The 17,338-nt window shown below is 35.2% G+C and overlaps 1 protein-coding gene across 1 annotated transcript in view; it reads left to right on the top strand.

Moving 5' to 3' along the window:
- Positions 1-13,329: 13,329 nt before the first annotated feature.
- LOC104905600 (non-specific lipid-transfer protein 1) overlaps positions 13,330-17,338 on the top strand; it is a 7,202-nt gene continuing 3,193 nt past the window's right edge. The window contains exon 1 of the mRNA XM_010694187.3: positions 13,330-13,754. Within this exon, the coding sequence (XP_010692489.1) occupies positions 13,408-13,754 (347 nt within the window). The 5' untranslated portion in view covers positions 13,330-13,407. The remainder of the gene's footprint in view (positions 13,755-17,338) is intronic.

The following is a 17,338-nucleotide window of genomic DNA, read 5'->3' as shown; positions in this document are numbered from 1 at the left end:
GTTGCTAAAAAAATACACTGAAATTCTTGTCCACCTAGTCCTATCCGTATTCTGTGTTTGGATCGGATCGTACCGGAAACCCAAAATAACAAATGTTTATGGATTGAATTTTGGCCTTGGTTTACATGTATACACACTATGTGTTGCACATCCACATAGTTCTATAAGATCCTTTTTTTTTTTTTTGGTTTTGCTGGCTATCTATGTATTAATGATGTTACTCTACATCCTCCTTGTGATTATAGCACATGCTTATTTTATGTCACAATGACATTGAAACATACTGTCAATAATAGTTTCAAGTTATTTAGTGGGAGCGTTTTTGGAAGTTTAAAGAACCCAAATTTTAACTTCCAACCTTAGTACTCGAAAGGACCTTTAATTATCTTTCGTGGTCAAGCTTCAGTGATTGGTTTTCTTTCGATGCGATTTTCAAAATTCTTTAAGCAATGAAACATGAACTCCAATCTCTTAACCGTCGGCTGATCGAATCAACCTCCCCACCTTTTTTCCTTCCCTATTTCATATAGGGTAACCTGATCATCCTTGCATTGAAATAAATTATGCACATTGTATCATTGGAACTAAGAAATGGTACTTCATATCCTCGGTCTCATAGCTTTCTACCTTAGTCTTACTCTATGCGTTATATCCTCAGCCTCACATTATAGATAATGTTGCTATGATTAAGAAGGGGGTGTTCTTAGTGAGTGTTTCAGGCAATGGATTCGATGGAGAAAGTGTTGGAGGGGCATTATTTCTTTCATAAGAAACCAGTCATATTGAAGGCCTGGTCTCCTGATATGGACTTTGCAAAGGAGGATATTAAAACCCTTCATGTTTGGGTTCAGTTGGAACTAGCACTAAAGTACTGGGGGAAAGTAATTACACAAGATAGTGGCGCAAATTGGACACCCTATAAAACGAGATGATGCTACTCGTAATAGAGAGAAACTTCAATATGCACGCATTCTGGTGGAAATCAAAGTGGATCAAGCCTTACCTGAGGTCATTTACTTCATGAATGAGCATGGCATTAAGGTGAGTATTCCCGTGCACTATGAATGGAGGCTGGTAAGGTGTGAGCATTGCAATAACTTTGGTCATGAAGGCAAAGTTTGTAAAAATGCAAAGAGGTAGGCAAATTTGGAGGCCTAAACAAATGGCACCTAAAGTTCAGGAGCAAAGTCCAGAACCACTACATCAGGAGGTCCAACCACAGATATCAGCGGATAAGCAACTAGCTCAATCTTCAATGGTGGGCAAGACAGATGATCCAGAGGGTTTTCAGAGGGCCTTAAACCCATAAAGACGAGGATTACATCTATTAAACACACCCCTACAGACAATGTGTTTAATTCATTACTGGATTTAGCTGGAGATGAAAATGATATTGCCAATGCTCTTAGTGTGATAAATAGGGTGAATATGGAGGGGAGGGGAACATTCCCTATTGGCAATGGATAGATTATTGTGTTGGAATGTCGGGGGAGTAAACAATATCAGGAAGCAAGCACATGTGAAATTCTATATTCACAGCTTGTCATTAGGTATTGTTTGTCTCCTGGAGACTAATGTCAAGGTTGCTAACCTAGGTAGCCTTTGCCAAAGAGTCTTTAATGGGTGGTGTTTTTCTTCAAATACCAATAGTTATGATGGAGGCAGAATAATTCTTGCATGGAGGCCTGGAAGTTTTACAGTTAATATTGTAAAAGGTACTAGCTAGTTATTACATTGCTATATCACACCCATGAATGGTGTTTCTGGATTCTTTTGCATGTTTGTATATGCTTTCAATGAAAGAGAAAAAAGGAGAGTGTTATGGGAGGATTTGAACTATTTGAATACACCGGAGCCTTGGTTGTTATGTGGAGATTTTAATTGTGTCGTACATTCAGATGAGAGGATAGGTTCCGTGGTGAGAGAAGGGAAAATATAGGAGTTCAGGGCTTGTGTGGATGAATGTCACATAACTGACATAAAAAGTTCAGGGAATTTCTTTACCTGGAACAACAAGCAACAAGGGGAAGAGTATTCTCTAAACTTGACAGAATGCTTGCTAATCAAGCATGGATCACTAATCATGATACTGCATAAGTCAATTTTCAGTATGAGAGAGATTTTGGTCACTCACCTGCCTTACTCACTGTGTATAAACAGGATAGAGGAGGCAGGAGGCCTTTTAGATACTTTAAAATGTGGAAAACTTCCCCACAATATGACAATCTTGTGACGCAAGCTTGGAACACACCTATACAAGGCACGAGGATGTTTCAAGTGGTTCAGATTTTAAAGAAAGTGAAAGTTGTACTGAAAGATTAGAATAAGATTGGGTTCTCAGAGGTTCAAATAGCAGATTTGGAGGCACAGAAGAAAATGTTGGAAGCTCAGCAACAAATGCACCTTCATCCTGGGTGCAGTGAAATAGTAGAGCAAGAATTACAAGCAGTCAAGGATTATAAAGAGAAACATGGTATCTATATATCTTTCCTGAAGCAGAAGGTTAAATTAGACTGGTTGAGAGATGGTGATGAAAATACAAGCATATTTCACCAAAGTCTAAAAGCTAGAAGAATTCAGAATCAGATTTATAGCATATAAGATGAGCAAGGTACTTGGCAGAATACACCACAGGAAGTTGTAAATGCTTTTTTTTGGCATATTACAAGAATTTGTTGGGAAGTAACATCACTAACAAAAGACATGTGATCCCTCAACTGGTGCATACTAGACCTTTACTCACATAAGTGCATAGGAACATCCTTAATGCTCCTTACACTGAAGCTGAAATCAAGAATGCCCTATTTTCAATCCCTGGGTGCAAGGCACCGGGGCCTGATGGTTTTGGATCATACTACTATAAAGATAGTTGGGACATAGTACACCAGGATGTCATAGCTGCTGTAATGGAGACTCTTCAGAATGGAAGGATACTAAAAGAGTTGAATACTACTACAATCACATCGTGCATAAAACTAGGTGTACAAGGAGTGTGACTGACTATAGGCCCATATCTTGATGCAATACTTTATACAAATGCCTCTCAAAGGTAATTTACAACAGGCTAAGGCAAATTCTCCCTAATAGAATAATTGAAAATCAAGGGGGGGTTTGTTCATGGCAGGCTTATTGTGCATAACATAATGGTCATTCAAGACCTTGTGAAGCATTATGGAAGGAAGAGAGTGCAACCTGGTTGTTATCTGAAAATAGACATATAGAAGGCCTATGATACAGTAAATTGGAGTTTCTTGCAAGAAATGTTGATGCATCTTGGTTTCGCTGCACAGTTTACAAAACTAGTTATGCATTGTGTTACAACACCAAAGTATGCTCTGATGATAAATGGTAGTTTGGAGGGGTATTTTAAAGCTGAAAGATGATTGAGACAGCGAGATCCTATGTCTCCCTTATTGTTTGTGATATCCATGGAATATCTTTCTCGCATCCTATACAAGTTATGTGAGATAGATTAATTTCATTTCCACCCTAGATGTAAAGAAACTCAATTAACACATTTGTGTTTTGCTAATGACCTTATATTGTGCTGCAAGGGAGAGTACTCTTCTATTCTATTGCTGCTCCAAGCTTTCAAGATTTTTTCAGACTCTTCATGCTTGACAGCTGATAGCAGTAAATCAGCTATATATACAAGTGGAATGCAGGAGAGAGACATAGTCAGAATCACTGAAGCATTTGGTTTTCAGAGAAGTACACTGCCATTTAGGTATTTAGGGGTACCGATCTATGCAAGGAAAATCTCTAAAGCTTAACGTGACATAATAATGAGAAGATGACTGCAAGAATTAGGCTTTGGAGCTCAAGGAACCTATCCTATACAGCTATAACTCAGTTAATCAACACTGTACTGGTTAGCTTACATAGGTATTGGGCTCAAGTTTTCATTTTACCTAAGAGTGTCTTAGAAGAAGTTACAAGAATCTGTAGGGCTTTCTTATGGAGTGGTCAAGCTTACTCTCACAAGCCAGGATTGGTGGCTTGGGAGAACTTATGCTGGAGCAAAGCCAATGGAGGATTGGGCTTTAGAGAGGTGATGAGTTGGAACATTGCTTGTTTGCGCAAGTACATATGGGCAATTTTTTCAAGATAATGTGTGGATTCGTTGGATACACTCTGTATACATAAAGGGGGGAGACTGGTGGAGTTACTCTCCTAACACTGGAGCAAGTTGGTATTGGAGGAAGTTATGCCATGTTAAAGAGCAGCTAAAAACTCTCTTTATATAAAATGAATTGAGTACAATGCATGTATACTATATTCAAAGAGTGTATGATAAGCTCAAAGGGGATAAAGAAGCAGTCACGTGGGATAAAGTCATATGAATAGGCTTAATATTCCTAATCATCGTTTTATAGCTTGGTTAGCCCTTCAAGCTAAGCTGCAAACAACAGAGAGACTATCACATATTGGTATTTCAAAGACTAATAAGTGCTTAATGTGTGATGATGAGGTGGAAACACACAATCATTTGTTTTTCCAATGTCTATTTAGCACTAGGTGCTTGCAAGAAATCAAAACTTGGTTGGGCATCGCAACTCCTGCAAAAACACTACCACAACTTACAAGATGGGTCAGGAACAGTGGCAGAAGTAAGTTTTGGAAGCAATGTAAGAATGCTGGAATTATAACTCTAGTTTACTACATATGGCAAAGTAGGAACAAGAGTTTTTGGATGAGCTACATGCCTACTAATAGTGTTGTAACCAAACTTATTAAGCAGGCTGTTATGAGTAGAATAGGAGTTGTTCTACCCAAAAAATAAGTAGGACTGATTATACATGATTTCTGAGTTTGTAATATGTCCCTGGTTTTGTCAGGAGTAGCCCTTCCCTTGGTTTAGAGGGGTCCAACCTAGTTGGTTTGCTTTGCCTTAGGAGAGGGTATGATGTAATTTGATGCTTTTATGGAATGAAAATTACTTACTTAGCAGAAATATAAAATCATCAAGTTGTAATAAAACTATAGATGGTTACAGAAGTTGTTATTAGTGGCTAGTATTTTTTGTTAGTTAGTTATAACTAACTGGACTGTAAATACAAGTTTTTAATAACTCTGTCATTCACTTCTTCATATCAAATACATTTTCAGAGAGATAATTTCTCTCCTCTCTGATTTTCATGGTATCAGAGCAGGTTCAAATTGATTGACCTACAAATTAATCTAGATTAACTGAAGCTGAATTAATTTGATTTCAACTTCGGTTCACCTTTAGAATTACAAGATCTTCTCTAAATCGTTGCAATTTTTTTGCAAATTTTGCAATTTAAACCTCGAATTTCTGCTCGAACGTTCTTGATTTCTTCTTCAATGGCGGAAGTAAGTAGCGAAAATTCAGTAACTGGAGGTGCTGGTGATAACAATGTAAGTAATAGTTACAATGATCCGTTTTACATTTCAAATTCGGATCAAACTATGAACAAATTCGTTGTCGTTAGTTTGAATTCAACTAATTTTGTTAGCTGGAAGAGAAACATTAAGCGTGCATTGATTGCGAAAAATAAGCTAGGAATTTTGGATGGTTCAAGTGTGAAACCTGATTCGAAGGATAAGGAGTTTAATCGATGGTTGCGATGTGATGATCTTGTGACATGTTGGATTGTTAACTCAATAGAGCCAGAAATTGGTAAGAACTTTACGTCTGTAGAAGTTCTACTCAATTATGGACTGAGGTTTGTGAAAGGTATGGATAGAGTAATGGTCCACAGATTTATCAATTAAAGAAAGATTTACAAAAATTGAAATAGGAGAATCTTTCAATTGTTGCTTATTTTGGAAAGATGAAACGAATATGGGAAGAACTGCAGAACTTGCGAAACTTTCCAGATTGTAGTTGTGGAGCTATAACTAAGTGTACATGTAATTTCTTTAAGAAAATTGTTGAGTTTCAAGCCGAAAAAAAAATGGAGTTTTTGCTAGGTCAGAATTATGGTTATGACAATGTTATCACTAACATTTTGTCAATGGATCCATTGCCTACAATCAATAGAGCCTATTCTTTGGCTCAGCAAATCGAAGAACATAAACAAATTTCTGCTGTACAGTAGACATCACCAGAAGCTAGTACTTTAGCTGTACAAAAAAACTATGGTGGAAAAAGAGACTAGAGAAAAGAAAAGTTGGAGAAATTGAATATCAAATGTGATTATTGTAAAGGGAAAGGGCATACCAAGGACCAATGTTTCAAACTCATTGGATTTCCTAATTGGTATCATAAGAAGCCTTTATTATCTGCTTCTTCTAGTAAGTTGGTGGCTCATGTTGTTGCTGATAACAACTATGAAGACACTCCTTTGGAATTTTTATCTGCTGGACCTTCAACATCTATTTATGCAAATCATGTGGATTCTTCTATGATGCAAACTCTATTCAAGGAGTTTCTCAAAAGTGAGAAAGGGAAGCAGATTATTCAAGAATCTTCCAATAATCATGCACCATCTGTTCATTTTGCAGGTATATTTCCTAATTCAGTTTGGATTATTGATTCTGGTGCAACTGATCATATGACATATGATGCATCCATTCTTACTTCTAAAAGAAAGCTTGATAAAATAATTCAGGTAGGGCTGCCTAATGGTAAATGCACTTATGTTACTGAAATAGGTGATGTGGTGATAAATGATAGGATTACTTTGCATAATGTGTTAGTAGTTCCTAGTTTCAAAAGTAATATGTTATATGTGGGAATGTTGGTTGTTCATAGCAAGATTAATGTACATTTTACAATGTCTCAATGTACTTTTGTTGCTGATGATGGAAAGAAGTTACTTTAGGGTATTAAAATTGGTGGATTATATTACCTTAACATGCATCAAACTGTTCTGAGTCTTCTTGCTTGTTCACAAGAAAATAATCCCTTCATACACACTAACTACACCAATGCTCCTCCTGTCTCTCCTCCTATTCATACAGATCATGCTACATCTCAACCTTCAACTAATATTCTTCATGCTAGACTAGGGCACTCTTCTTTATCTAGGATGAAGTATAAACTCTTCTGTGTGTTCACATATCAATGATATTTTTGTGAAATATGTGTATTTGCCAAACATCATAAATTACCATTTCCAAGAAGTGTGTTTAGAGCTACTGGATCCTTTTCTCTTATTCATATAGATCTTTGGGAATCTTATAAAATTAAAACCCTCCATGGAGCCTCATATTTCCTTATAATTCTTGATGATTTCAGTAGAACCACATGGACTTTCCTCTTACAAAACAAACACCAGGTTTATAGAACTATTGCAGATTTCTTATCTCAAGTTGAAACACAATATGGAAAACATGTTAAAGGAATAAGGTCTGGTAATGGAACAGAAATTATTCAATACCAATGCCTAACTCAGTTTGGTAATAAGGGCATCATACATCAAAGGAGTATAGTAGGTGTCCTCAACAAAATGGGAGGGTGGAAAGAAAACATAAACATCTCTTAGAAGTAGCTAGAGCCCTAAAATTCCAAGCTAACCTTCCATCTGTTTTTTGGGGTGAATGTCTTCTCACTGCTACATATCTTATCAATAAAATTCCTACACCTTTCTTAGCTTGGAAAAGCCCTTTTGAAGTTTTAACAAATACCAAGCCTTATTATGATTACCTTAGAGTGTTTGGGTGTCTTTGTATGTTCATAACAATGATAGAAGAAGAGACAAATTTAGCCTTAGAGCTACTAAATGCATCTTCTTAGGATACCATTTTGGTCAAAAGGGATATAAAGTTTATGATTTGACTTCTAAAAAGTGCTTTGTTACCAGACACCTTATCTTTCAAGAACATATTTACCCCTTTCAGAATACTTCTGATACATTTTCCATGTCTCACTCAGAGGCTTTATGTCCTCTCATTGACTTATCAGATCTTCCTTCTAATCATGTTTTACATAAATCGAGTCTAGTCTTTCCTAATTCAAATGATGCTGATCTGGCCAATAATAACTCTACTCCTATTGATAACACTCCCACTCTCTCTACACAAAACCAACCTCCTACTTTCAGTCTTAGTACATCTCCTCAAATTTCACAAAATACACAACCTATTCCTAATTCTGCTTCTACTTTTGCATCTTTATCTAATTCTCTTGCTTTAGTGCACTCTTCTCCTCCTGTTTCCCTATCTACAAATCCTAATCCTCCTGTTAGACAATCTACTAGGGTCAACAATCCTCCCCTTAAACTCCTAGATTTTGATTATCCTACAATTCCTCACCACTCCAATTCATTATCCTTTTATGTTTCTTCTTCTTCTCCACTTTATTCTGAACCATTTTCTTACAAACAAGCATGTTTGATTCCTGAGTGGCAAGTTGTTATGGATAAGGAAATTTCCGCCTTAGAAATGAATGATACTTGGGAGTTAACTTCTCTTCCAAAGACAAGAAAGCTATTGCTTCCAAGTGGATTTTTAAAATCAAGTATAATCCGGATGGTTCAGTAGAGAGATCCAAAGCAACGCTGGTGGCAGTAGGATATCAACAAGTTCCAGGGAAAGATTTCACTCATACCTTTTCTCCAGTGGCTAAAATTACTAATGTTATAGTGGTGATCTCTCTTGCTACTGCTAAGGGGTGGCATCTATGTCAACTTGACATAAATAATGCTTTTTTGCATGGGTTCTTAGATAAAGAAGTGTTTATGAAACCACCTAAGGGATATACAAAGGCCAAAAATGGAGATGTCTGCAGACTTAAAAGGTCCATATATGGTCTTAAACAGGCATCCAGACAATGGAATAAAGAGTTGTTTAAATTTCTGCTTGCTCACGGTTTTGTCCAATCCATTCAAGATTATTCATTGTTTACTAGACATAAAGATGGGGAGTTTTTGGTTTATGTTGATGACATGGTCTTAACTGGGACTAGCCAATCTCAGATAGACATTGTGAAACATGATCTTGACATGGCTGTCACTATTAAAGACTTGAGGTCTATGAAATATTTTCTGGGCATAGAAATCATCAAGACTGCTTCAGGTACATTACATAGTCAGGTTCAGACATTATGAAGGATTTCAATTGGCCACATGACAAACCAGTTACCATTCATTTACCCAAAGGGCTGGGTTTGACAACTGATAATGGTGAGATTCTTGTTGAACTAGAGGTGTATAGACAGTTAGTTAGCAGGTTATTGTAATTGAATATCACAAGACATGCATACACAACTCAACATCTTAGTCAATTTCTTAGCTGTCCAAGGAAGCCTCATCTTCAGGCAGTTATGCATGTGGTGAAGTATCTTAGGAGCACACTTGATTTGGGTATATTTTATGGTGCTGACTGTGATTTTCAATTGGAAGCTTACAGTGATGCTGACTGGAGTTCCTGTGTTTTTAGCTGCAAATCTTTGAGTGCACATTGTATGTTTCTAGGCTCTCACCTGGTTTCTTGGAAAACTAAGAAACAGAAAATTGTGAGTAGATCTTCAGCTGAAGCTGAATACAGGAGCATGTCTAGTGCTGCCTCAGAAGTAGCTTGGCTTGAAGGCTTGCTTCATGATTTCAATATCAAAGTTAATTTAGCTATTAAGTTATATTGTGACAATTCTACTGCTGAACATATTGCACAGAATGCAGTTTTTCATGAGAAGACAAAGCATCTGAACAGGTATTGCCACTATGTTAGAGAATAAGTGGTGTCTGGTTTTCTTCAAACTTATCATGTCTCCAGCTCTCAACAATTAGCAGATGTGCTCACTAAACCTCTAGGAGGTCCTTAGTATCAACATATTACTTCCAAGCTTGGACTTGTGCATTCTTCCCATGTCCAGATTCAAGGGGGGGATATGAGTTATATTCCTCAAGTTGTAATAAAACTATAAATGGTTACACAAGCTGTTATTAGTGGCTAATATTTTTTGTTAGTTAGTTATAACTAACTGGACTATAAATACAAGTCTGTAATAACTCTGTCATTCACTTCTTCATATTGAATACATTTTCAGAGAGATAATTTCTCTCCTCTCTCATTCCCATACTCATAAACTTTTCTAATTGGCATTATCATGATGTGCTAGTCAAGGAAATAAGAAATTCCGAACAAGCAAGATATTCTTCATCAGTTAGGAGAATAACATCATCAACACAGGGATATGCACAATAGCCAACAAAAAAGGATCCAACAAAATCATGTGGATTTCCCATGTGCAATAAAGTTTTGCCACACAACTAAAGCTTCATCATCGACAAATTCCCCAATATCCCAGGATGTGAAGCAGACAAGAAGGATATGTAGCTATTGAGCTTTAATTCTTATAGTAATACTCCTCCCTCTCCCCCTCCCCCTCCCCCTCCCCCTCCCCCTCCCACTCTCCCTCCATCTTTATCATTAAATATGCATAAAAGAGAGATAATTATATAGAGGAGTCAACTTGAGCGAATAATTTGCATTTTCTTTCTTGCTAGACCTAACATTAGATAACTAAAAATACAGATAGAACCTCAGTTATCTATATCAAAGATAAGATGTTACAGTTTACCTACAATATATACCATTATGATTCACGATTTTGCTTGAATTTAATCATCATTACTCCAAAAACTAGCATTTTGAATATACCAACCTTCATGAAGTGTACATTAAAAATGTTCTTTGGTGGGACTATGAACCACCCTTGGATGGTTGTTGGTACTGGAAGCAGGTCTATAAGATTAAAAATATGTTGAAGACGATGTACATTGAGCAAGAAGTGAAGAACATTAGTCATTTCAGCAATAAAAGAATCTATCAAAAAATGATAGGTGAACATATTGTTGTCCATTGGGATAAATTAATCTAGAACATATTATCTATTATTCTAGAACACAGAATAATTTGTTGGTTAGTGACGCATCAAAGGTTGAGAATTTCGGATATCTTGGTCAAGATTGGAATTAGGGAGTCAAACCCTTGTCTGTTGTGTGATAATGAGCTGCAAACGCATAACATTTATTCTTTCAATGCGCATATGCCCTTAAATGTCTTGATATGATTAAGAATTGGCTACAACTCTCTTCAGTGCAGAATTTGTTTCAAAGACATATATTTTCCTTACAGAATAGCAAAAGGTCAGGGATTCAAAAGAAGATAATTGCTGCAGTTTTTAATGGTCTTCTTTATCATGGGTGCGTAAGGAAGCCACTTGGAATCAGGTGGTTTGGAGACCATAAGTTATTTTTAACAGAATGAAAGATGTAGTGCAGTTAAGAATTAAACTTGTTATGCTTGAAAAGCTTACTCATAGGGAAAAAATGTCGATCGAAAAAGTGTTCAATTGATGTATATTCTTGTTTTGCTCTTCAGTTTAGAGGGGGCCAACCTAGTTGGGTTGTTCTATAATTGAAGTTAGCTCAGGTTGTATATATTGTTTTGGTGATCTATAATACAACTTACTTAGCATAAAAACTTTATCAGTATCATCTTAGGCTTTATATTATATTTATTATATAGTATTCAGCTTTGCTGATTACTTGTTTTTCTGTATGTCAATCATGATTGTGCATTATTGATCCGGTGATAATCCATTTGGTAAGCAGTCTATCAGGATCAATAAAGCATCAACCATTCTAGGTCTGAAGATGATGCATCCTGTGTTTGGATTTCGCGGAAAGATTGTGCTTAGTTATTTATTGCTTTTATGATTTGAATTGAGTTATGGTTTCAATAGTTGACTTTTAAATTGGTTTGACTTTTTGTTGGGTTTTGAGAGTTGACTTTATGGTTGATTAAGTTACTAAGTGTCCAAAGTTATTTATTTACTTTCACTGCAAAATTCTGAATAAGCCGGTACATTATGACACGAATGATAATGCTTTGATAATTCTCTAAGTTTTATATGGAAATGGTATTTGGGAAAATAGAGAATTGTCGGGGTGTTACAAAACCATTATATGAGATCATTTACAAGGTTTTTTAATACCGACACATAATTTTGTTGATTACGAACTTCAAGACTTGTTTTTTTTCCCTATTTTTGAAAATGAAGCATCTTCGATTCACTTTGAAAAGTAATCAACTGCAACGAGAATATATTGATGCTCGTTTGAAGCCTTTGGATGAAATTGCCTGATTATATCAATGCCCCAACTTGACAATAGCTAAAGAGAAGTCATATTATTTGATGACACGGGCAGTATATGGTTGAAAATTAGAGAACAGTTGACGTTGCTTTCGTGCACGAACAATATTGATGCGACCGCCATATAGGGTATCCCAATAGAAACTTGCTTGTCTACGAGCCAACATCTTTTGTTTATATGGGGTCTACATCCTCCTCCAATGACTTGACCCAAACATATTTCTTACACCATATTAAAGTTATATAGATGTCACAAATACCAAATTTTCTCATGATTTTAGATCCTAATAATATACATGTCATAATAACATTAATCATCATCCTTCAACTTGAAATGATAGACCATGATGTGGATTTGTGGACATTACTTAGCTTAAGTAGTTTATTGTCGTACAAGGTATTAAGGGACTAGGATCTTAATTAGTTAGTTTAGGTGCGCGCTTCATTTGCAATTCGCAAGGGTAAAAGCGCGTAAGGTAGTTAGACTATGATATTGATGGATATGAAGTGCCGTAGGGAGAACTAGTACTCTTTAACATAATCGGACTCGAATTTACAAGGGCATTACATATTAGATATTGTGTATGGTCTTGATATGGTTATGCAGATTTTATTTGGCGGTTAGGCATCTCCATCAAAAGTAATACTAGAAGAATCTACTCATTATTACTCAAAGCATATCATCAATTTTAGTACTTTCTGCTATCTAGAAACATAATGACATGTATATACTACTGCATCTTTTTACTTCATAAATTATGCACACAAATAAAAGCACGTTTTCTTTCTGGTGAATATAAAATCTTGCATTTTGATATTGTTTGATGAACAGGTGAACTAGAACAAAAACAACTCATTTTACTACCTTTATTTTCAATTAAGACCCACATATATATTTAGGGAAAATAAGCAAACGTTACCCTCATCATCATACTTAAACCAACAAATCACTAAGCACCGATTTGCTCTCTATCTCACATTCTTCATTATATAATATCGATTGTTTATATGCTATTTCATGAGGGTAAAAAGTAGACAATAAAAGAAACAAAAAAGGTATGCAACCTCTCAACCTTCCTTTTTTTTATCTTGTAAGCAAAGAGGAAAATTAGGACATGTGATGTATCACTTGAGGTTAGGACATATCAATAGGACTCCTGCACTTTTGTTTGTATACTTTGTTCAACTTAATGTAAGCCATTATATGCATACAAATTTCCTCTATAAATACCTCATGGACCTACTTTATCTACCACACAAAAATTGCAAATTTTTAACATCATTGCAACCTCATTATCGTTACCAATTTTCATTATCAAATCACTCAACAAAAACATACCATGGCTAGCTCGGCGGTGCTAACTAAATTGGTAGGCCTAATCTTCATTACCATGCTCGTGGTTGCACCTCATGCCGCACAAGCCTTAACTTGTGGGCAGGTGCTAAATATGGTGATGCCATGCCTCGGTTACTTAAAGAACGGGGGATCAATCCCAGCTACGTGCTGCGGTGGGGTTAAGAACCTTGCTAGCTCAGCTAAGACCAAACCTGACCGCCAACAAGCCTGTAAATGCCTCAAGCCCGCTGCTAAGTCCTACGGCATCAACTATGACCGTGCTAATAAGCTCCCTTCTGCGTGCGGTGTAGACTACAAAATCAATATCAGTCCCACTATTGATTGCTCTACGTATGTTTTTCTATACAACTCTTGGCTACAGATTTTATATTCACTAGATTTATTGTTTATGGCAAAATAATCGTTCCACCACCCCCTTGAAATAGATATTATCATCCAAGAGCAAATACCTTTAAATTGCTTTTGACAAATTAACTTTGTTATATCATTAGTACATGTTTTTCGTGAATGTTAGTTTGGTTTTGATGTATGCAATTCTAAGAGATAACAATGAGCATTATATAACAATATAACTCCTCTTAGTTTATGAAATTATGTAGTGAAATTTCGCGTTGAATAATGCTATTAGGACTTCGTTATTGTTAATGAATTCACCTATATTTTCCTCATTTTTAATTTACGGGAAAGAGCTAATAAAAATTTTTGGAGTCAAAGATCAATTATGATAATTCAGTTGGTAACTTAAGACCATTTTAAGAATTTCCTGCAAAGAATTCAACATTCTGGTGGCAATTGTTGTTTTATAGGATGTATCTTGGTTGAGTTTCATTATCTTAACCTTAGAGCTTCAACCTATTGTTTCAATGGTGAGTAGGGATGGCAATATTCAGTGGATATCCACTAACCCGCTCTATCCTGTTTAAATAAAAGGGTGAAAAAACGTAATAAACGGATGAAGACCGAGTAACGGATCTAGGTAGGATGCGGGTGACCATTTCTCACCCATCACCCGATGACCCGGTTAAGCACCCGGTTCAATCTTTTTTTGTTCAAACTCGTATTTTTGAAACTCGTATTGTTGAAGTATTGTTGTCGAGACTTTATTATTGTGAAGACGACTTCCTAAAACTTGTATGGTGCGAAGTCACCTTTTCTTTATGCTAAAATCATCGGCGTACTTATTTATGATTTCGGAAAATGTAGGTGAAAATTGGGTACATTATCTTTTTAATAGTTATAATAATCTAAATTTGATATTTAGATTTTTCACCCGTTAATCACCCGACCCACCTGAATCACCCGGTTGTGATGGATGAATTTCGAGTAATGAGTAAAGCGGGTGACGAATGGATGGATGAGAGTTAATCTAACCGAGTGATGGATGCGTGTGATGACTCACCCGATCCAAATCCCATCCGTTGCCATCCCTAATGGTGAGGAGTTGCTCCAATGATGAAGAAGAAGAATTGAAAATAATTGAGGTTTTATATTAAGTATTTATGGGGTGGTTATGTCAAAACGACAAAGAGAGTGAGAAATTGGAGGGTAAGGTAAGGTAAACACCGGTAAGTTGATTTTTTTGCCCAAAATTCGTAAATTTGTTTAGGTTGCGAACTGAAGTATCATACTGGATCTTTTCTTCCAAAAAAAATTTATAACTTTTTTTTCAGCAAAAAAAAAAAAAAAAAAAAAAAAAAAAAAATTATTTGGTTTTATGTGACAAAAAATCCTTAATTCATTACATATAGATAATAAGTCCTTGGCCATCTTTCTAACCCAACATATTACATATCATTTTTCTTTTGACAAAGACCCTACGTATCTGCTGGAGAAAAAAGTCAATCGAAATGGCCAAATATGGTAATGGTAAGAAAACTGTAATTAACAAATTATAACGTATTTTCTCCCAAATACAATAGGTCGTTTCTTCTTTTATTAATAACTAGTTTTGAAGGTCGTGCGTTGCACGGATTATTGTTTATTTTATTTAATGTTAACATTGTTAATTTTTTTGTTAACATTGTTGATTTTTTGTTGCTGTGAAATGAGATTTTTCAACACCATTTTGTTTATATAATTTCTCCATTCTTTTTTTGTTGCAACAATTATCATTTTGGGTAGTTTCATCTATTAGAACCATTCCACTTTTGTTAAAAAAGGCAACCATAATTGACAACATCGTTTTTAATTGATTTTAATTAAACCATTATTAATTACACAAATTACCTCAAAAAGTTGTGTTTAGTTTATTAAAGATTGAAAAATTTGTCAGAAACCACCTTTTATAATCACTTTTTTTTGTGAGAAACCACCTTTTAAAAACATTTGGTTAATTAGCCACCTTTTTTGTTCTTTTTTTTGTTGGAAGCCACCACTTGCCGGAATCCGACATTGACCTTGATTTTCCGGCGTTGACCATCAGATTTTCGCCATTTTTTTCCAGATTTTTCGCCATTTATTCCACCTAAGATGTCGGGGGATGCGAGGGAGGTGATGGGCTTAGGGCTGGGAGGGTGGGGATGGCCGTGGGGGGTGTTTGCCGGCGGGTTGCGAGGGAGGAGGGGGGTCGCCGGGGATGCGAGGGGGGAGGGGGGGTTGCCGGGGAAGCGAGGGGGGAGGGGGGAGAAAGATAAAGGGGGGAAAATGGCGAAAATCTAATGGTCAACGCCGGAAAATCAAGGTCAACGCCAGATTCCGGCAAGTGGTGGCTTCCAACAAAAAAAAGAACAAAAAAGGTGGCTAATTAACCAAATTTTTTAAAAAGGTGGTTTCTCGCAAAAAAGTGATTATAAAAGGTGGTTTCTGACAAATTTTCCTTAAAGATTTACTTATCTCCTACTCTAGTTAAACCCTCTATGCTAAACTATCTGTATTTTTTATATTCTTAAAAACCATTCTCAAACCCATTGTTGTAGTAGAAAAAGACTTTTATATTTTTAGATTTGTTATATAAAACTTTATATTTGTAATGTTCAATTAAATATTATAGCTAAGTTGATTATTAAATAGTATCCCAATAATTAGTATGACTAGCAATAGCTAACATACTTTTAACATGGAAAAATACCCGAATGATACTTTAAGAAAGTAGAGGGTAATAATTTAAAAGATTTAAGACAGAAAGAATAGAGAAAATATATGAGTGTTAGCCACAAATTCAACTTTTGATATAGCACATGAACACTAACGCATATAGAATAGAAGATGGAAAACCAAAAAGAAGATCATAATGATAATATCATAAACAAAATAACTTAAATATAAAAGTAACCACTATTAATAATCGAAAATACTGTTTAAGAGGAAAAAAATGTCTTCATCAATCATGATCATATCGAGACTTATCAAACTTTCCCGTTAGTTTTAGTGGAATTAAGTTCATTGAAAAAAATAAGATCTGACACATAGATATATGAATAAGAAAAACATAAATAATTATTTGTACAAAAAATATTCTAAAAATAAAATAATTAGTCAATTGCATTATACCTCTGCAATGTCGTTGACAAAATTTCATTTGATTCTTCATGCAATGTCATCATGCTATGCTATAGGTTCAAAACTATATATATTTATTTTTTATCTTTATATAACTCAATTACTAAAAGTATAATTTTGAAAGAAATAATTGTTATTGTTACATAGCATACGCTATTTTTATTAATAATTTTATATGTTTTTAAAATAAATAATAAATAATACGTTATTGTTTATATAAATAAATATAGTTTTACAAGTTATAAACCTATATGGTATATTAAACTTATGTCGGAACATATTTCAACCTCTCTCCGATGGTAAAAAAATATAATATTGCGAATTATGTAGCAATTTATATATAAAATCATAATGTAATCTTCACTTATTAAGAAAACTTATTTAATTTACATAATTGAATAATTTTGGTTGTTTAT

Source organism: Beta vulgaris, chromosome 1, assembly GCF_026745355.1.
Source record: "Beta vulgaris subsp. vulgaris cultivar EL10 chromosome 1, EL10.2, whole genome shotgun sequence".
Classification (NCBI taxonomy): Eukaryota; Viridiplantae; Streptophyta; class Magnoliopsida; order Caryophyllales; family Amaranthaceae; genus Beta; species Beta vulgaris.
The sequence above is the reverse complement of the archived record's forward strand: the minus strand, read 5'-3'. Positions and strand labels throughout refer to the sequence as shown.